The sequence below is a fragment of the Belonocnema kinseyi genome, chromosome 1 (genome assembly GCF_010883055.1).
Source record: "Belonocnema kinseyi isolate 2016_QV_RU_SX_M_011 chromosome 1, B_treatae_v1, whole genome shotgun sequence".
In the NCBI taxonomy this organism is placed as follows: Eukaryota; Metazoa; Arthropoda; class Insecta; order Hymenoptera; family Cynipidae; genus Belonocnema; species Belonocnema kinseyi.
The window spans coordinates 97,373,015-97,394,931 of NC_046657.1; the positions used below are offsets into that span (position 1 = coordinate 97,373,015).

The 21,917-nt window shown below is 30.7% G+C and overlaps 1 protein-coding gene across 10 annotated transcripts in view; it reads right to left on the reverse strand.

The window, feature by feature from the left end:
- The window catches only part of LOC117167741 (patronin), a 161,455-nt gene that overhangs the window by 68,315 nt on the left and 71,223 nt on the right, over window positions 1-21,917 (reverse strand). For 9 of the 10 annotated variants that reach the window (XM_033353641.1, XM_033353007.1, XM_033353318.1 and 6 more), the window contains 7 exons: window positions 18,864-19,076; window positions 9,977-10,431; window positions 9,577-9,692; window positions 8,778-8,888; window positions 3,109-3,190; window positions 2,739-2,952; window positions 1,972-2,497 (listed from right to left, as the gene is read on the reverse strand). In XM_033353641.1, coding sequence (XP_033209532.1) covers window positions 1,972-2,497; window positions 2,739-2,952; window positions 3,109-3,190; window positions 8,778-8,888; window positions 9,577-9,692; window positions 9,977-10,431; window positions 18,864-19,076 — 1,717 coding nt within the window. The remainder of the gene's footprint in view (window positions 1-1,971; window positions 2,498-2,738; window positions 2,953-3,108; window positions 3,191-8,777; window positions 8,889-9,576; window positions 9,693-9,976; window positions 10,432-18,863; window positions 19,077-21,917) is intronic. The other variant, XM_033353233.1, reaches the window with a different exon arrangement.

Genomic DNA, 21,917 nt, shown 5'->3' on the forward strand with positions numbered 1-21,917 from the left:
TATTTTATTTACAAAAAAAGTTTTTAGGTTCAAAAAAATATTCAGTGAACTGAAAAACTGTGGTCGGTAATATAGGTATTTAGCTGTGTCACATGCCCTTAACCCACATTTTAAAATCTTTAAAACTTAAAATTATTCTTTGAAAATAAAATCGAAACCATTTCTCATCAGATCTTTCATAATTATTAAAAAGCTTCTCTTTTATTCTTTGTCTTTGGGTGTTTGAGTTCACTTTTATAACCTGATTTTCATACTGGAGCGATAATTAATGGAAATGATTCGATAAAAAAAAAACAATAGAAAAACACTATTAGAAAAATCCACCGTGTCATTTTTCACGATAATTACATAAATAAACTGTTTTCTTGATATATATTTTTTAAGTTGGTAACGACTCAACATGACAAAAGTCATATAAGCGTCAAAACAACTAGAACAAAGTTTCGCGCCGCGAAATGGCTGTTTTCAACACATGGGCCGTTTTCAACTCTCGGTGACAAGAGACTGATTTTTAGAGTTAGTTAGAGGTTATGATTAAGGATTGCATCATTCTAACGTTAAATACTTTAAACGTTCCGTACAATTTTTGAAAAATATTTGTAATATATGTTTTAGTTTTTAAATACTCTAACTTAACAGTCCTCCATCTTATAAATAATATATAATAAGTCATTAAATTGAGTGGCCCTGCCCCAGTGAGCCAAGCGCGTTACATTTTTATTTTCGGTTCTAAATCCACATATACTTTTATCTTGAGAAAATTAAAATGAAAATGTTTGTAGAATATATAAAGACTTACTTTCAATCAATGCATTAGCAATTTTAAATAATGACGTAAAAAAACAACTAGGTTCATCTCACCCCACCCTAACCTATTTCATTTTCAATGGCCGAAATTTGTAATTCTTCTGTCTTTACGACTTTAAATTTTTGTCAGAAGTTATGTTTAAAAGATTTGTTTAAAAGTTAAACAGGCAGGATAATCCAAACTTTAATTCTGTTCATTTAAAGTTCGGTTCCTGGTCAACTCTACACAAAAAAATGGTTATTTTACACGCGAAAAAATGTTCAATTCTTCAAAGCAGAACGCTGCAATTTAGAATTATTCAAGGCTTCAATTTAGAATTATTCAAGGCTTCAATTTGATCATTTATAAATTTACAAAAAATTTCTTATTTTCCAAGACTTCACTTTACATTTTTTAATCTTGAATGTATCTATTATAAATTTTTAAATTTGAATCAACACCAATTCATTTTAAATTCTGCCTAAGCTGGGGTTAAGTGTTTTTATTTTTGTTTCAATTCAAAAAGAAGAAACACCATGAAAACTCTGATTTAATCAAATTAATCAAGAGAAAGTTATTTGTGTTTGAAAATATTTTTATATTTCGCGGGACAGATATAAAATTGAAAATTTGTTTGAAAAAAGAAAATAAGTGAACCGCCTGTCTCACACTTATTCCAAAATTCTTTCACTTATTCCAAGCATGTTCTTTCAACATTCTTTAAGCATATTTTCTAACATGTTTCAAAGCCAACTTCAGACCTCCTCGTCAAGTAATAAATTAAATAAACAAATTCTGCGAAGACTATCATCGCTAGTATCGATTCTCTCATGTTTGAGAAGAGAAAACAAATTTTCCTAACAAAGAAAAGAACAAATTTATTTTTTGGACAAAATATAAAAAAGAGGAAAGAAAAATGAGAAGGCAACCAAACAAATCATCCCATTCCTTCCCTTTTTTATTTCTTTTTACTTTTTTATTTTTTGTCCTCTTGGTTTTATTTTTCGGAATTCTGCACATTAAAGTTTGTTTTTTTGTAACGCTGCGGGGAAAACAAATTTAACGTTTTCGAGACAAATCGTAAGTTAAAATTTCTAATTACTATTCCTGTAATTTTTCAGATATTATTTGTCCGGAATTATACTCAAATAACCTAAAATATACAATAAATAATAATGACTTACCAGCAGATTGATTTTCATTCTGTTGATTTTGTTGGTTGCTTTGCTGTTGCCACGTCGTCGTATTAGGCAGAGTCGCAAAAGACGTTTTCTTTTCGGCGAGACCATTTCCGTTCGTCTGAACATGTTTTTTATTCGCCAGATTTGATTTTGCAAGGGCCTCTTCTTTCTCCTGCTCCGTATAAGTAAAATTAATGACCTTTTCGGCAGTTTGCCTACCAAGATTCGCGAAACTTGCAAGTTTCGTGATTTCTCCGTCGGTTTTATCGATCTCGCTGGAATGTTGTAGAGTGCTTTTGAGCCCAGTGCTATCCATACTTGAATTGGAAGCGTGCCTTCTCAGCCTTGGTGGTGGAGGTTCTTCATTATTGTAACCATTGTCGGCGAGAATTAACTGAACGCCACTTCCATAAACATCCTGGACACTCGAACGAGCTGGAAGCGTCGGTGTTACTTCCGTCGGATTCCACTTTCCCACTTGAGCTCCCACATCCTTGTCGGGGTTCCTTCCAAAATTGTGCAGATTGTCCTGCAAGATTAAAAATTGTATTTAAAAGATATCAATTGCACAGCTCCATGTCTAAAACGACAAATCTGGCGTTGCATTTCGAAAATATAGAATAATTAAACGGATTCAATTAATTCAAAAAAAAAAAAAAAATTGCAACGAATTAAAAAAACTAAAGGAATTCAAAGATCTCGGAGAATTCGATCAATTCAAGAAAACCGAGCAAGTCAGAAAATTTCGAAGAGTTTAGACAAAAAAGTACCTGCGACCCGCCAAAATTTTCAATAGTGAGCTGAGAGTCGTCCGTAATGCTATTTCTCCTCGATCTTCTGCCCCCGTATGAACTTCGTCGCGTATCCACCCAGTTACTAGGCCGACCAGCGGCTTCTGCTCTAGCTGCGGACTTTTCATCAGCGACAGACATCAAAGTCGGCACTCCTTTTCCTCGATGTACCACAAAACTCTCGTCATTTCTCCTATAGATAAATTAAAAAAAAAAAAGAAACATCAATCATAATACTTCCAATCTTTCATCTTTCCCAAATAAATATTGCATTTAACAAAATTATTTTCGCATAATTTTATAAATTGATATTGACATTTTTCAGAAGATTTTATATAAATGTGCAAACCTTTCTTCTGTGGAATGGCTCTCGGCAGTTTGCTGCAAAGACTGGGACTTTTTTACCGTCATGGATGACACTTGTTTCGGAACTAGAATAAAATATCCATAAATTCGTTAAACATGAGAATAGATTTAGAAATTGTTTTGAAAAAACTGCTACTATCTACAGGAATTTCATCAACACTAAAAAAATCTTGAAAGAAGTTTTATTGTCTCAAAACATTTGTCAGTCAGAGATCCTACAGAATTCATAATTCAACAATTTCAAATTTTAATCTTGCGCCATTATTTAAAGGCGTTCAGAATTTAAATATAAAGGAAATTAAAAAAATTTCTTCATTTTGCATACCTGTAGCAACTCTTACTAAATAATTTATTTTCAAGGGCAATGGAACCAGGCGCTAAGCTGAAAATTAAATTGCCTCATTTTACTCCATAAATAATAGAACTACATCTATTTAGATTCTTAGGTCCTACTTCTGTTTTGAGCAGCCTCCTGTCACCGAGAATTAAAAATGGCCCATATGTTAAAAACGGACATGCGGCGGTGCTAGTAGTAACTTTGTTCTCTATTTGTTTTAACTGTTATATGTCTTTTGTCATGTAGAGCCGTTACAAACTCTTAAAAAATATTTAAAAAACGGTTTATTTATGTAATTATTGTGAAAATGACACTGTGGATTTTTCTAATAATGTTTTTCTGTTTTCTTTTTATCGAATCATTTCCATTAATTATCGCTTTAGTATGGAAATCAGGCTGCAAAAGTGAACTCAGAGAACACCCGAAGACAAAGAATAAAAGAAAAGCTTTTGGATAATTATGAAAGATCTGAGGAGAAATGGTTTCGATTTTATTTTCAAAGAATTTCAATTTTTCAAGATTTACAAATTTTTTAGGTAAACTGTATTTTGCTAGGGTGTGAAAAAAAGTTCCTAAAATGAATGGGAAAATTTTAAATGATTGTTTGGTAAGGAATTTCAAGAGAAAGCCGAAAAAGGATCACCAAAAATTCTAAATTATTTCCTAAAATCTTTAAAAAGTGTGAAAGGTTTTAAAGCAAAATTTTGCCATATTACATAAGTTTAGAAAAAATTTGAGTGAGTTTAAGCAACATTCAAAAGTTTTGAAACGATTCAAAAATAATTAAAACTTGTAAAGATTTTTAAAAAACTTTGTAAAGTTTCAGGAAAGTGGAAGACATTTTTTCAGGTTCCTAAGAAAAATTAAAATAATTTCTTATTTCGAAAAATTAATTTGAAGATATTATTTCAAAAGATTTTGGAAGATTTCAAAAATAGTCAAATAAGAATCGAAAAGATTTTAAGGAAATTTTTTTAATTTTGCAGAATAAATAAAAAATGCAAGAAAAATTTTAATCATTTTTAGAAATTAGAAGGTTTAAAACGTCTGACAAGATTAAAAAAAAGAATTTTTCTTATATTCGTGTGCAAATTTTAAATAATTTTTTAATTTTTGAAAAATGAACTTTAAGAGAAAATTGGAAAATGTTTTTAAACATAAGAAAGGATTTCCTAAAATTTCTAAAAATAGTTTCGAAGATTTTAAAGCAAAATTTTTCAATTTGGTAAGATTCCAAAATAAAAACGAACAAAAAATGGATAAATACAAGAAGTATTCACTAGAATTTAAAAGAATTTCAAAAGTTTTCAAGAGCATAAACAAATTTTCTTAAAATTTCTGAGAAAATTTTGAATATTGTAAGGCAATTTTTTTTTTAATTTGAAATGATATTTGTAAATTTTGAGAAAAATTCGTGTCAGTTAAAAATATTTTCAGAAATTTAACACTTTTAAATAGATTAAAAATATCTGAAAACTCGGAAACATTTTCGAAAATGTATAAAATATTTCTTGATTCCTTCCCAACTTTTAACAGTTCTAAACATCTTTAAAACGTACTCGAATTTTTCATAATATTTCGTAAAATCCTATATTATGAAAAAAATTCTTTAAAATCTTCTAGATTCTTTTTTGACAAGCCTGAAATATTTGAAAATCTTTTAAATTTTCTCAAGAATCTTATGAAAACTATATTTACATCAATTTAAAAACAAGGTGATAATACTTACTTTCTTGTTCTCAATTCTCTGAATTTAATATCAGCATGGATTTGTTATAGCTCTTCGAAAAATAATTTTAGATTAATTTGAGTGTTCTCAAAAAAAAATCGTTAATGGTCTTTTTTTAAGAGTGACATAAAAATTTGAAAATAATTTAGCTTCGTTACAACGTCTAACTGATTTAAAAAATATCACATTTTAGATTTCGTTATTTTATTGTAATAGAAAACAATATTTTAGGATTTATCATATTCCTTGTTTATCATCTATAGGTATAATAACTATATTTATCATATAGTAGAATTATATTTTAAAACGGCAATGTAAAAAAAAATTAATAAAAATTAATAAAAACTGATGTTCTTCATCACTATATTTAAAAGTGTTTGAATATCCGGGACTAACACAAACTAACAAATAAATGAATAACAAAATCATAAATTATGGAGAACAAAAATGGCCGAATTATAAAATAAATATATTGTTAAATTCCTATAAATATTTCTATTTCTGAAATTTAAGTTTAACGAAATTTAAAATTTGCCGAAAATAATTAATAAATTATTAATTAAAGATTAATTAAATTGATTGCCTCATTTATAACGATATTAATAGCTGATAAATTAATAATCAATTAACTATTTTCCGCAGTTCTAAATTTCGAGAATTGAAATATTTGTAGGAATTTAACAATTCATTTATTATAGAAATCGGTCTTGAAGTCGGAGAATTTTAGTTTTGGATATTTTTAAATTCGAGATCTTATTGTTTGTGAATTAAAGATCTTGTCGTTATTTGAAATTTGGAAAATTTTATAATTTGATAATAATATATATTTTTGGAATTTTTTTTCATTCATTTGTGTATTCGTTATTTATTTTTTATAAGTTCTGAATATCCATGCAATTTGTTTGTTTGAATTGTGTCAATTGTGCCGCTTTTTCCTATATTAAAGAAAATAATACGTAAGTATATAAATCTCGTTCACTACCTGACTCAACACTGTAGAAAAAATGATTTTAAAAGGGTTTTTCTTATATATTTTGTAATTTTTATGCATTTTCCATATGGTTTGTAAAACAAAGTTACTACTAGCGCCGCCGCACGGCCGTTTACAACTCTCGTGACACATTTTTTGCATTGGACAGTACAGTGGAAGCACCCTCTGCTATTTATTAAGTAAAATCGGGCAATTCAATTTTGAGGTTACGGCTTTGTTTCATTGCCCTTAAACCATTTTCTCGAGAAAACTTAACTGACACCATTATTTATGTGATTAATATTTTTCATCACTGTCAGACTGTCTTCATTTCCTCATAAAGTTTATTAAATGACAATTTTCTCGTATATAAGCATTAACAATTTTTAAGTTGACATTCATAACTTGTTACAAATCCTGGTTAATAATTATGAGACAATTTCTGCAAATTAATTGTTCAATAATTAATCTGCATATAAATTAGAATTTAATTTTGAATTTAAAGATGAGTAAGAGGGAGGAAAAAACAACATTAAAAAAACAAAATCAAACAACTCAAGAAGACAACTATACAAAAAGGGAATACATCGCAAAAGAAGAAAAAAAACTCAAGATGGGAGTGTGCCTCATCGAATGCAAAAGTCCTTCGTTTCAATTCGATTCATGCTTTCGAAAATGGCTCCGAAAACAAAATCATGCAAAAATAAAATCAAGGAAACAAAAATAAATTGGCAAACTAGGAACAAAAGCAACGCTTTCTTCAGTGTGTTAAGATTTTCAGGAAAAGTGAAAGAAATTCATGCAGTCCCAAATCACTTCCCAAAACTACATCATTTACTCCAAGCTTAAGATTGTATTAGCTACTCCTGACTTTTATTTTTATTTAGAATAACAATATAAAATTGATAAATATATTTTTTCCACTTTGGGAAATATATTTATAAAAGACGCTAAAAATGTTTATTCGCATACATTCTTGAAAGAAACACTGCCCGTAGTTTTTAAAGCGAGCGAAGGTTTATTTAAAAACTTTAACTTCGTACCAGAATCGCTTCGAAAGGAGGTAAAATTCAAATTTCAATATTGGTTTTTCTTGTTTCAAAACCTTTTTCAAAAGTTAGAAAGGGTAAATACCGAGTGCTATTGTTTTGAAATCAATTGTCGATGTGCAGAAGTCTTTCGTTTTGAAATAATTCACTCCTGAAGACTTGTTATTTAAAAAATTTAAATTTAAAACGCTTCAAATGTAAAACTGTTTGATTTTAATTGTGAGAGTTTATAATTATTTACTTTTATAAATTTGAAATATAACCTTGCAATTTGAAATTATTTGATTATTAACTCTTGAAAATATTTTTTAAATTTTATACCTTTTTTAAAAATTAAATTTCCCATAACATAACAATTTTGGCTAAGGAGAATAATATTTTTAAGGGAAATCATTGAATCAATTTATATCAATAAATATATCAAAATTTCAATAAATTTAAAAACCGAAATAATTAATATAAATCAAATGTACCAAATTATAAATTAAATTTCCATTTTTATTAGTGATTCCAATAATATTTTATTTTCAAGCCTTGGTGCACGTTTCGTCAGAGGTTTATTAAAATTGCTCCTTATCACCTCTTCAATTATTGTCTTTCATGTCAGTTTATCTTGTACCATCCGTCTGTAAACATCATACCAGATATCATGCGACACTTTTATAAATTATTGAAGCCTTTACAAAATCTTTAAGGCTTCAATCGAAACAATACTATTACTTTGACTGTTTTTTTTTAAGAAAGTTTTTTTATAAATACTTCAATGTTTTTTTGAGTCAGATGTGACAATAACTACTATATTTTTGTAAAACTCGTATTTTAATAACGACAAAAAGTACGTAATTTTAAAATTTCTTCCTTTTAAATTATAGATTTGTTTTATCGACTTGTGAAAAAGAACCACAGAGTTGGTGGAAACGTTGAGGATGAGGATTTCAATTAAAAAATAAATATGTTTTTCACATGTTTTTTGTATTAGCGATAATTTGCTAAAATATTGAATGGAAATTTATAACGGTCGAAGAAAGGCATCAGTTTCAGACTGTTCAACCTCAAAAGATTATTTTGTATCGTTCTTAAATTTAAAAATGTTTAATTATGTTGTCACTTTTAAAATTGGAATTTCAAATTAAAAAATGCGTGTTTGTGAATTTAACAACAGGAGCAGCATTTCTTTTTAATAGAATTGTGTAGTAGCCGAATAGTAAAAGATATTAATGCTTGCAATTTTTCAAAGCAACAATAAAACATTTCAATTTAAATTTCGCGCCAGAATCATGAAAATTAGAGGTTATGTCAACGGTTACACATGGTTTTGTGGCGCGAAATTCAAAAAACGATATTGTTTTTTCATTGTATCTCAAGCATTTGAAAGCTTCGGAAATTGAAGTCACTGATATATATATATATTTATATAAAAGCGCCTTAACTTGGACATCTTCGAATTGGAAGCGTGAAGTATGGATGTTAAAAGCGGAAGGACTTTGTTTCCGGCATTCGTCGAAAGTTTTGAAGACAAAAAAAAAGATATAATTTTTTCAGGAGTGCTTTCGTAAGGTGTGGGTACCTGTGAAACCTGGCGCGGATATGGAGAGGTTGCTTCTCAAATCAGGAATCGGAGTGACAGACTGCGGTAGGCTTCGTTTATGAGCTACGCCGTGACTATTGCGCGGGCAGGCTGCACCCGAAAATCGTCATGTCACCCGCACCGTGTCAGAAGTTGACGAAAGAAGGAGGCGAGAATAGCGTTGTTGGTAAGCGTCAAGAAGGTTATGCCATAAAAATATATATACGCAAGTATTACAAATTTGTGGATACCACAGTTTGCTCCAGTGCGTCTAAGCGTTTTATTTTCACCCTTCCCTCTTAAAGTGGATTTATTTTAGGGGTGATTTGCTCTAAAATGTCGACCCTTGAATGTTCTTAAAACATACGTCAATATCCAATTCTTTTGAATCTAGGATGAATAGGTATATAAAAATTCGAGGGTCGATAAATTTGTGGATATGTATTCAACGATTGAAGATTGTGCGTATCGACACTGATAAGAAGCATTGTGCCGTTTTAAGTGCAGATAATCTTGAGAAAAAAGAGAGAGGATAAGAAAAGATATATCTGCTGTTAAAACGGGATTCCATGAAAGAAATCATAATTGTAAGGAAAGAAATAAGTTACAACAGATGTGGGTCTCTTGTTTTAGCACGGTGGCCTTCACCAATCAGATCCCGCCACCATCATTACAATTACTTTCTACTTCTTTTTAGGTATGAGTTCCCAATTAAATTATTAAATAATAATAACTGCATTATCAATATCACTTTTATCAAATGGTCACCCTTACCATTCAATACCCGAACCGTACTTACCATCTAAAAACTGATGTGCTCTATCCTCTCCAGGGTATCGCACACACTTGGCAGGATGGATTTCCAAGACGTTGTACATGTCGGCGAGGAAAACGACCAAATTTTGTTTCATCGATCTGGAAAAAAAGGTTTAAAATTTAATTTTAGGCATTTATAACTTGACAGGGAATCTCTTCGTTTGAAACAACGTATACGCATGCGCAGAAAACTACTGCACAGGTGTGCAATGTACAGTAGAATGTTGTGTAACCTATGCCTGCTCAGTAGGCTTCTGCGATACTTATAGCTGCGCAGTGGTGTTTTGTGTAATATAAAGCTGAAACCTGATAATAATACTGATGAAATTGAAAAAAATTATCTTAGGAAATAAAGCCTATTATTGAAATGAAAAGTGGTTTACCCTCTCATGTAGGTGACGTCTTCAGGTTGCATGTGAAAAGTGGAATAAGGCAAACACCTAGTGCAGAAGGTGTGCACCAGTGACAAATTGTGAAGAGCATCAGCGACCGATGGCCTTTTCGAGACTCGAATATCCATCCAATTAAGTTCTCCAGGACAGTAAAATGCAACCACTGCAGCCAACCCGACGCCATCGCACAGCGACTGAAAGTCTTTGGCTGCTGGAAGCTCTGGCAGTCGCGTTTTATCCCCAGCGCCCTCCTCGGTTTGGATTTTGGCAATCAGTGCATGCGAAGCGTGGCTTATCCAGAGCAAAAGTCCCCTCTCGTGGTCAGCTGGAACTTCTACTCTGGCCTGAGGATCGAATCTTCTGATTGCCGATGCTACTCGATCTCCGGTCACTACTTCCTTCGCATAAAGGACCATCAATCCTTCTATCACAGCCATATGCGCTGACTAAAAAGAAGCAAACACATGTGCTAGTATTAAAAATAATTATAGTATCTTTAGGGTTGAAGATTATTTCGATAATTAAGTGCCTTTGAATGACACGCATCTGTAAATATATGCCTTGCACTTGGTGGTGCCAAAATATCGAGTCAGAAAACCTGACCGCTCATCAGTCCTGCTTTAACATTATATCGTATGAGACATTGTACAAATAATTTATAAAATTTAATTTTTTAATTAAAAAAATAATAATGGTGAAACTATTCCAATCTATTAATAGGCATTTAAAAATAACGACAGGGATAGAAAAAAATTGAGCTACGTATAGTTTTCCACACAATGCGTCAAAGTATATTAAATAATAAAAAAAATGAATAATAATTAAAGTAATAACTAAATTAATAATATAATTATGAAAAAATAATTCACCTCCAAATATAGTTTCAAAATTAATTTAGATAAGGACGGCAATAATAATAATAATAATAATAATATTGCGGAATATAATATATAGCGAAATTGAATGATTTCAGATTAAAATTTTGAGAATGGGACAATTTAAAATTAAGAAAAATCGAATATTTTCAGATAATAATTTTGAAAATCGGTTCATTTAAAATCCAAAGGACTTTATATTCTATTATTTTTAATTAAAAGCGTACAAAATCTAAGAACATAAAATTGAAAACTTTTGAATTTAAATGATTTACATTTTGAAGCAATTAAAATTTAACAATTAGAAATTTCAAACTAAATTAAGTATTTGAAAGTCAAAGATTCTGAAATTTAATAATTTTTAATTGTTATTACATATAAAAAAATGTAATTTACTATTAAAATTGACGAGACAAAGTTTTTTACGAAAAAAACTTCACAGTTCCAAATGGCAAAAAATATTAGAAATAAAAAGTAATTTTAAATCGGAAAACATTGCAAATAAAAAATTAATGCTACTAAATATTTAAAATTCATTTATTCCATTTTTATACCTACTCAATTATTCCCTTTTACATTGCGATCATTATACATAATTTGGTGAAAACTTTTGAACTTTTTTGTGCAATATTTCAATTTTTAAGTTTTATAATTGAAAATGTTTTTATTTGAACAGTGAAAATTACAATTATTATAATACAAAGGTTAAATTCTAGAGTTTCAGAAACTTTGACTTTCAAACATTCAATTTAGTTTATAATTTTAAATTGTCAAATCTTAATCGCTTCGCATTGAAAATTATTCAAATTCAAAAGTTTTCAATATGTAAACTTTCTAATTTTGAAAGCTTTTAATTATGACTAATACAATTTTAGTTTTTGAATTTAAAATGATCCACTTTCAAAAATGTTAATCTCAAAATTTTCCATTTTTATCAATATAAAATTGTCCTGTTTTCGAAATTTTAATCACAAATCATTCAATTTCGTGATTCAATTGAAAATAAAAGTATTTCATGTTGACACCTTCAATTAGAAATAATACAATTTAAATTCGTTTGAATTATCAATGATCCGATTTTCCAAATTCTTATCTGAAAATATTCAATTCTCATTATTGTGATAATTGTTCAATTTACAAAATTTCAGTCTAAATTTTTTTTTTATCCTGAGGGCTGATTAACATTATTTTTTAATGTCAATCTCTCGAAATTTCAAATTATTCAATATTAAATGCTTTTGTTAGGATGTATGATTTGATGTTTCTTGCGAAGAATATAGCTTTAAAAATGTGATTGGTTTAATCAAAGCGATTGTCCACTGTAATTATACTATCTAAAAACAATGTTCCTAATTATAAAATCAGTGGATACAGTTCACTGTTTGCTACGGAAAATATTACTTTTGTTCTTTATTAATAAAAGTAAGTTTGATGCAAAAATGAAATGCATCATTTACTATTTATCATACATTTTGAAATAATAATATTTTGCTTATATTTACATTTTCTGAATATGAGTTTCCTATTTGTAATTACGTGCTGACATCCAATAGAGGAAGAGCGATACTTCCGGACCAAGAAAAACATCAAAATCCAGGTTTCTCTAAGATCTGGCTGAACTAGATGATGAGATTCGTAAAGATTTTTCCAAAGAATCCGACCTCTGGTCTATCAATTGTAATGTGTATAATGCAGCGACAGCTTCAGTGTATGCAAACCGTAAAAGAAAACCAATAGCTGATTATAAGACCAAAAGGCGAATGCATCAACTCAGCACAAAGATAGGCTGGACAAGACAGTACGCATCCCGCATTCAGTGTCTGATTTAACTACATAACATCTGGTAGGAAGTTCACCGCCAAGGTTTGAAAGTTCACGCGCGAACTATGGATCCGTCATCAAATACTCAACAAATCAAACCTGCTAACTATCAGGCAGCATATTGTTGACAAAATATGGGTACTACCTGAAGTTTTTTTCTGACCCATCTCGACTCTCCCAAGATCTTCCAGTTACTCTCGACAATCCGCCCAAACCACAGCAGATCAAAGCATTTTGGAGAAGCCTACAAAGTCCAGCATCCACTAAAAAAAAGACTCAGTGAAAATAAATAGCTTGAAGGAGCTGCGCATTGCCTTCATAACACACGAGGAGGAATGCCCACACATCAGTACCGACGAGTTGAAAACAGTATTAAGAGGCATGAAGAATTATTCCGCTCCGGGACCACATGGAAAATAGGCAACTTAGTTGACCCTAAGAATTACAGGCCATCACTTGATCTACACGGCTATCCTAAATGATAGGATTGTTCGGACAATCGGACCTGTGTCCTGAGAGATGTACGAACAACGCGGCTCAAAGAAAGGCGAAGCAGGATGTCAGAAGAACCTGAACATCGATAGATGTGCATGCAAAGACACAACATCCTACCAGTGCTACCTATCGATGGCCTGGAATGATTACCAAAAATCTTTCGATTCAATCTCCCATAGACTTATCATCAGTTTGCTGGAAAGCTTAAAGTTTAGTTCTTATCTGGAAAACATCGAGCGACAACTAATAATGTCACCTTTCAGAGAGGTGTCTTTAAGGGCTAATTTGCTAAAATATTGAATGGAAATTTATAACGGTCGAAGAAAGGCATCAGTTTCAGACTGTTCAACCTCAAAAGATTTTACCTCAAGTATTTTACGTGGATGATCCTTAGATTTATACTAAAAATAAAAAGCTACTCAATTTACCTCTAGAGATTCTTCAGAAATTAACCCAGGAAATTGAAATGGAGTTTATGTTAGAAAAATGTGCTAAGGTTTACTTGAAGCGCGGAAAACTTGATGGCATCCCCGAAAACTCTGATCTCGTCGAAGGAAACGCTATAGGACACTTTCGCGCTGGAGAGATCTATACATACCTGGACGTGCCAAGGAACCGAATTCAGGAAGTAACATCTATAAAGGATACTCTCCGAAGTAGATACAAACATCTCATCCGATGGATTTGGTCTTCCGAACTATCGGCGAGGAACAAAGTATCTGCAACGAACATGCTTGACGTCCCGATAGTACTCTATTTATTTGGAGTGATTCCATGGAAGAAGGAGGAACTGAGATCTCTCGATATCGGGTCATGAAAGGTTATGCACATGAACAACAGCAAGCACCTTTAGTCTTCTGTTTTGCGACTTTACACCTGACGCCGTCAATGTAGTCTCGGAATACTGAATCTTGAATGTCTTCATAACAGGAATATTCTAGGTAGAGCATATGTAGTCGCAAATGGATGAGACCCTTTTCTAAAAATGGTCAGGAAGCAAGCAGAAGTGGCCAAAGGAGCGTTTCCGTACAAAGCAGAAATCCTAAAAGCCCGGATTAAGAAATCACAGGAGAAAACTTTCCATGAACAGCTCCTCGACAAGAGGATGTATGGCATCATCCACATAAATTTGAAGGATCAGTCGCTCTCGTATGAGCTAACGTTTTCTTTTCTTAAATAACCCGGATTGAAGTCGGGCATGAAGGGTTTCATTTTTGCGTGTCAAGACATTCTCAATTATAGCTGCAGAACGTCTCATGGACACCTTAAACATCTAGGACACATACTATCTACTTGGTCAAATACCACTCCGCCTAATGCTCCTAGGGAAATAAAGTTAAATATCGAAAATAAGAAGTGCCGCATATACTGGAACTTCATATTCTCGACAATTGTTTCTGTTGCGCACTCGAGGTCTGACATAGATCTTCTTGATTTCAAGAAACGAAACATGTTCGTAATTGTCGCCCTGATCATCGGTGCTCTTGGAGGTGCTTTTTTTTAATTTAATTTATATTGATACGCGCTGTATGTAAAACTATACGTAGTTCAAATGTTTTGTTCTATCCTTGTCACTATTTTTCTTCAGATTTTTTCAATAAAAATATTATTTAATTTTTGTTAATCTACTGTACTAGTTACAATAATTTTTTTTTGATTGAAAAATAAAATTTGATATATTATTTATACAATATACCATACGAGATAATCTTCAAACAGGGCCGATGCTCGGCCGCGCTCTCTGTCGGGAATTTTTGGCGCCACCAAGTGCAACTCATATGTTTACGAAAATTTTTCGGAAATCGTTTGGAATTGTTTGGAAACTAATTCTTATCATTTGGACGTGTAAAGCCAAAAAGTTACCGGCTTTTTAAAAATGCTGTGATACCAACCTCACACTTGCGCTGCACTTTTAATGTTTTTCAAAAATTCCTTGATGAATCGTTTGGAAATCGTTTGATAACGTTTGGAAATAAATTTTTATCGTTTGGGCGTAAAAATCCAAAATTTGTCGATATTTCAAAAAAAAAAATATATATATAGTCGCACTGCAAATTACAAACTTTTTTTTTCATTCATTTGGAAAACATTTGGATTGCAAGTACGAGCTGTAAGGCACGCCGTCCGTTGTAATGTGTGCCGTAAGCCGCAAGTCGTGACGTCGCGTCACCTAGAAAGATGTCTGCATGCCGAGGGCCAAACAATAATACCAATCGCATTAGGCGAAACTTTCTTTTTTTTAATATTTTGGCAAAAAAATATTTTTTACCATCAGTACATTTGTATATTGATTCTTATTTTTTGAAATCTATTCAATTTCTTTCCATTCGTCCTTTCATAATTTATCATTAAAAATAATAAAAATGTAAACCTTTGAAAAAACAACGGATATTGAAGGAAAATATAATATTTTTCTTCATTCCTAAAAAAAATGCAACAAAAGGTACTTTATGCCGAGAAAATTCAAATCCAAACAACAGATGACACAATTACGAATTGGTGTGCCTTCATTAAGTACGATCTTAATTATTTTTAGTGCTATAAGAGATTCAAAATACCATAAAAAGAAAATTCCATAATGGAAACAATGTAAGAAAAGTATTGTTGTATAATTCTTCAGAAAATTTCTCAATTCGCAAAACTTTGTATCCAAACAAACAAAAAAAAAAAATTTTTTGCTACAATTATTTATAATAATTATTTCAAATAATATTATGATGAAAGATAAAAAATTATAAGATAATTTTCTATAATTTCATTTTGTAATTTAGATTTAGATTTTTTTTCTCAAAAAAGTTGTCTGTATTTCCATTACGTCATACTGAAATAATCAATTCAAACCAACGAGGGATTCCCGCTCTTCGGGCCTCTTTTTCAATGGTCAGCCACTAACGCGGAAGTGACCATACAACATGTAGGGACCGCGATAGGAGTTTACGCAACTGCTTGATTCCGAATAAGCGTATATAGCGGATTTCGAATAGGCGATGGTTAAAATAGGTGGAAGTTTACTGTAGGTTTGTTTGAAAAATCGATAACTTTGTGGATTTTCACGTCCAAGCGATACAAATTGATTTTCCAACCTTTCCAAATGATTTATCAAGGAATTTTTGGAAATTATTAAAAGTACAGTTCACGTGTGACGTTAAAATCTTATTTTTGGAAAGCCGATAACTTTTTGGGATATTTACGTCCAAACGATAAAAATTGATTGCCAAAAAATTCCAAACGAATTCACGTTAAGGGCATGTGCCACAGCTAAATACCTATATTACCGACCTCACTTTATGAGTTCACTGAATCTTTTTTTTAACCTAGGAACTTTTTTTAAAAATAAAATATCGAGCTGAAACTTTGGAAAATGTATTAGAGTACAATAAAGTACGTTTAGGTACTGCATTTTGGTAGGAACTTCACTGAAAATTATTTTATCTTTTTTCTGAACCTCGGCATTTTATGAACGTTCGAACTTTTTTTATACATAAAATATCGGTCTCATATTTTGATAAATGCAAGAGCCGAAAGAACAATACGTTAAAGTACAAAGCTTAATAATAAAAGATGTCAAAAAATATATTTCAACTATCAATTCCATTGGCATCAGCCGGTAACGTTGTACACGAAAATACGAACCCTGGTGGCCACTAGACGAGGGTCTAGAGGGTTCGTATTTTCGTGTACAACGTTACCGGCTGATGCCGATGTAATTGATAGTTGAAATATATTTTTTTACATCTTTTATTATTAAGTTTTGTACTTTAACGTAGTTTCCTTTCGGCTCTTGCATTTATCAAAGTTTATTACACCATTAAGCCATTTCCCTTTCGGGGTAGGCGTGACTCACTCGGTAGGGGAAAGGAGTAGTGTGTGGAAGGGATAGAGATTTTTCAGATTGATCCAGAATTCTCGTGCTATTTAAGTAAATAACACGTTCGTTCCGCAACACTGCTCCCACCCAGGTTGCTGATCAATCTCTCTAGCAATCACCCCAAGCGAAGAACCTCACGAAGTCGTTATGTAAGGTTCCCCACTTGGGTCCATTAATAGCCAAGGTCTTTAGTTTGAGACCGATATTTTATGTATAAAAAAAGTTCGAACATTCAAAAAATGTCGAGGTTCAGAAAAAAGATAAAATAATTTTCAGTGAAGTTCCTACCAAAATGCAGTACCTAAACGTACTTTATTGTACTCTAATACATTTTCCAAAGTTTCAGCTCGATATTTTATTTACAAAAAAAGTTCTTGGGTTCAAAAAAAACATTCAGTGAACGGATAAAGTGAGGTCGGTAATATAGGTATTTAGCTGTGTCACATGCCCTTAAAAAAGAAAACATTTTTTTTTAATGTGCTATATTCACGGACGTGAGTTGGATAGGGCTGATATCCACACTTAAACAGAACCTCTCATTATTAAGAAATATAAATAAATTAAATTTTTTAAAAATATATTAACATTAGTGTTAAATTAAAAATTAAATTTTTTAAATTCTCCATTTTAAATTGTTAATGAAGTTGAAACTAACTTAAATTTAACCTATATTATTCTACGCGAAATTGAAATGCTAGGAATTTCCATTCTAAGTCCACACTTTTAAGAAGTTGAGGTTTTAAAGGGTCCAAGTTTTAAGCTCTGAGATTTTAAAAACGGTCAAAATTTGCAGTGCTCGAGTTCTGAAAAGCGACAATGTGGTGAAAATGAAAAGTATTTAAATTTTTAACATTCAGGATTGCTACAAAATCCCAATTTCAAAAATCACTGACATTTCCCTGAGTTTTACTGACCTTTTTTAAAATTCCCTGACTTTCGAAGAATTCCCTGATGTGTAGCAATCCTGAATAAATGTCTTATAGCTCAAATGCATGGAAATTTTTAAAGCTTTCAACTACCTTAATACTTCAATATTTTCATATCAGTTTATTTTTATAAAATACACTCGTGCCCGAGGAATTTTCCCCTCGAAATAGTCCATTTTCACGCTTGAATGCTTCTTTTCCATCCATTTTACGGAATCAAAGATTTTTCCTGCTTATTTAAATTTTCAAATTTAAACATTTAAAGCGGAAAATTTTGCAATTTTAAGAATTCAAAAAAGAATCTCCAAATTGTTGAATCTGATTCCGAACAATTTCTAAGTTGCAGGCATTTAAAATTGGAAATTTAACCGTCAAAATTGTAAAATTTCAAACTGAAACCTTTAATATTGTTAAAATTAAAGCTTTCAAAATTAGACACAATCTCCAAATTATAAAAAATTGTACAAATTAGAAGATATCAAAATAAAATTTTTAATTGTAACATTTTTATATTTGAGTTTAAAACTTAATTAAATTACAAGGATTTCAATTATATTCGCTATAAATGCTTTCCATTTGAAGAAAAAAATGTGAAGACATGTTTAGACAGTTAAAGAAACTTGCACAATAGAATTTTCGAATCAAACCTTCAATTTGGAATTATAAGCCACTTTAATGAACGTCGAAACGAAATCGTTCAATCGAAGATTTGTTTCAGTTAAAACTAACAGTAATAATTTTAACAAATTCCCTTTTAAAAAATAAATTCATTGCCGTGTCCAGGTTTCCCGTCCTCAAAAAATTCCTTGTTATTTTCCGGTTTTCACGGTTCAGAGGCCACACTCTTAAATTCTTTATTTCTAGAACAAGTTTTAATTGAATGTAATAATTACCATCTTCAGCGGTGAATTTTGTATGAGAATTGTTTCGGTGAGCTGAGTGTTCGATTCCGATACGTAGACGCCTTTTCTGGCCAGGGCCTGCAGAATACCCGAATGATTTTGATTGTGGTAATTCGGGTCAGAATAGATGTTGGCCAACGCCATGCAGTAAAGTTCTGCATTGGAAAGAGTGTGGACGATCTGCGGCTTCAGATGTTCCTGATCCTAAATTAAAAATCAGTTGATAAATATTTTTCAAATTAATTTCAGCAACAATAAATCAGCATCAATAATACAAATTTCAGCATTAATAATACAGGTCAATTGATTAGTCTCAAATAATAATTATTATAATATTCTTATAACAACCTTTAATTAAAGTGATCACAGCGCAAAAGGTGCTCAAAAAGGGGTAAATAGGGTAATTTTATCACGAAAAAGGCGGGAAATAGGGGGAAGATTAAACATTTATTTTTATACGTCAAAAAGAAAAAACAATCTTTTTATGGGAAATGTTATCTTTTTCAATAATTTTCAATGATTTCTGCAATTAAAGAATTTATTTTTAATAATTGGCTATACACTCAGGTCTTTGGAAATCTATTGACAGTGATATAAAAAAGTCAGAGAAAAAATAAAATGAGATAAATACACCATTTTAATATATTTAACATCGTTCTCATAAATATTTCTTTGTAAGATTTGTAATTTCTTCCTTATTATAATTAATACTTTCAATGGAAATTTAAAATTACACTCTTCAGTAGAGCAAAGTAAAAATACTGAAATTATTCGAATCGTTTCAGCTGAGGAATGACAATTTGTGGGTCGACATCCAAAAGAAGTAAAGAAAAAATTTTGAAATCGGTTTATATCTTATGTTGTCTTTTTTAAATTTACAATTAAAATTTTTTAATTCGACATGTTCAACTTATTCAAAATATGTGCATATGACTCAATAAAAAAAAACATGTTTTCGCACATTTTCAAACCATTGTTATTGGGCAAAAAATTTATTGTTAAATCTCGTAATTTTAGTCGTATTGCAGAACGAACTAGCACGCGTACGGGACAGCGCTGAGATCTTAAATCAATTGTGACTTTAAAACTATAAAACACAATTGCCTGATATTTCCCAAAAATCTTCCTTGGGTCCTAACAAAAGTTTAGGTGAACATTAATTTCAATTTTCTGAAAATTCTATCGACTCCCGAAGCGTTTGAAACTTTCAATATCTAATGTAAGGCACGAAAAGAATAAAAATCGTTAAAAAATGTTTAGTGACAATTCATTAAAATTCTATAAATAACATTAGTTTCACTAAATGGTGGTGCATATTTTCTGAAATTTTTATTACAAAATTCCTATTATTGTAGAACTTTTGGCGAATTGAGCACAAGAAATTCGTATTTTGCGATTGCATAAAAAAGTAACATTTTCATCAGATTTATTTACAGGACTGAGAATATGCGCAATAAAATTTCCTACTGGGATGTATTATTAAAAAATTAAAACTTCACCTGAAAAAAAATATGTCCCAGGTGCCAACTAAAACGACGGCGTTTCGGACGTATCACCTTTTTTGATCGCCAGCGGTTCCATTTTGTATTATGGTTCACTAGTAAAATCTGTATATTTATCAAATTCGTCATAATTTTTGAACCAATATTAAATATTTTTGATTCAAAATCGTTAAATACTAATTTAAGTTATCTTCACTTTTGTCGAATGCCAACTCACAAGTTTTTTTTCCTTAGCTCCAACGATTTGATTTATTTTAGCATTTTTACTCCGCCCTACTCTTCAGTGCTCTTAAACTCAAATTAAAACTTGTTCAAATTAGAACATTTAACATTGCAGTTGATGGATTTGAAATATTACATTTTCTAAATTAGGTATTTAACTATGTACATTTCAACAAAAGTGTTCACCTTCTAGTACTTATTCAAAAAGTACTTTATATTTTGTAACTGTTCGAATTTTATATTGGGTAACAACTTCTGTCTCCAGTTTTTACATTTTCAACATACTGAATTCTGAATTCGTGTACCTTATTTATTCATAAATAATTTATTTAATATTAATTAATAATTAATATTTTTAATTCAGAAAGCTTTGATAAACTATTACAGGATATTCTTAAACATATTAACTATATCACCACCAAATAATTAAATTTGTAATAATAAAAATCGAAATAAACAGTTCTTGAATTGGTTCATAAAACAGTACAATTTTTAGCGAGTAGGATTAAAATTATGCTGCGTTAGTCGATAAAATAAAGCAAGAAAGAAAAATACAAATTTTGCTAGAAAAAGTGGTCCGTGTTGCATTTTTTATGAAGATTGGTTGTAATACTTGTAAAACTGATTAAATAGTTTAGAAACCAATTTTGTTTACTTAATTTAATTTTCTGGTTCCTTATCCCTGTTGTGAGTCAAAATTATCATTCTTGACGAAAATTCCCGTTTACAACCGAGAATTATTACAATTTTTTCAAAGTAAAAGAAATCAGATTTACCTGCGCTTATTATCTTGTAAAAAAACAAGAATATTTAATTTTGGAGTCAAACATCTGTCAATAGTTTAATGTCAATTTTTAAAAGTAATAATGACGTGTGACACTAAATTAAATTAAAATGTACAAAAAACATATAATAGTAAAGCCACATAAAAATTGAAGAGGCTTTTTTAAGAAACTATACCTTAAGGGCACGTGACACAGCTAAATACCTATATTACCGACTACAGTTTTTCAGTTCACTGAATGTTTTTTTGAACCTAAGAACTTTTTTTGTAAATAAAATATCGAGCTGAAACTTTGGGAAATGTATTAGAGTACAATAAAGTACGTTTAGGTACTGCATTTTGGTAGGATCTTCTCTGAAAATTATTTCATCCTTTTTCTGAACCTCAACATTTTTTGAACGTTCCAACTTTTTTTATACATAAAAGATCGGTCTTAAACTTTAAGAAATGCAAGAGTCGAAAGAAAACTACGTTTAAGTACAAAGCTTAATAATAAAAGATGTAAAAAAATATATTTCAACAATCAATTCCAACGGC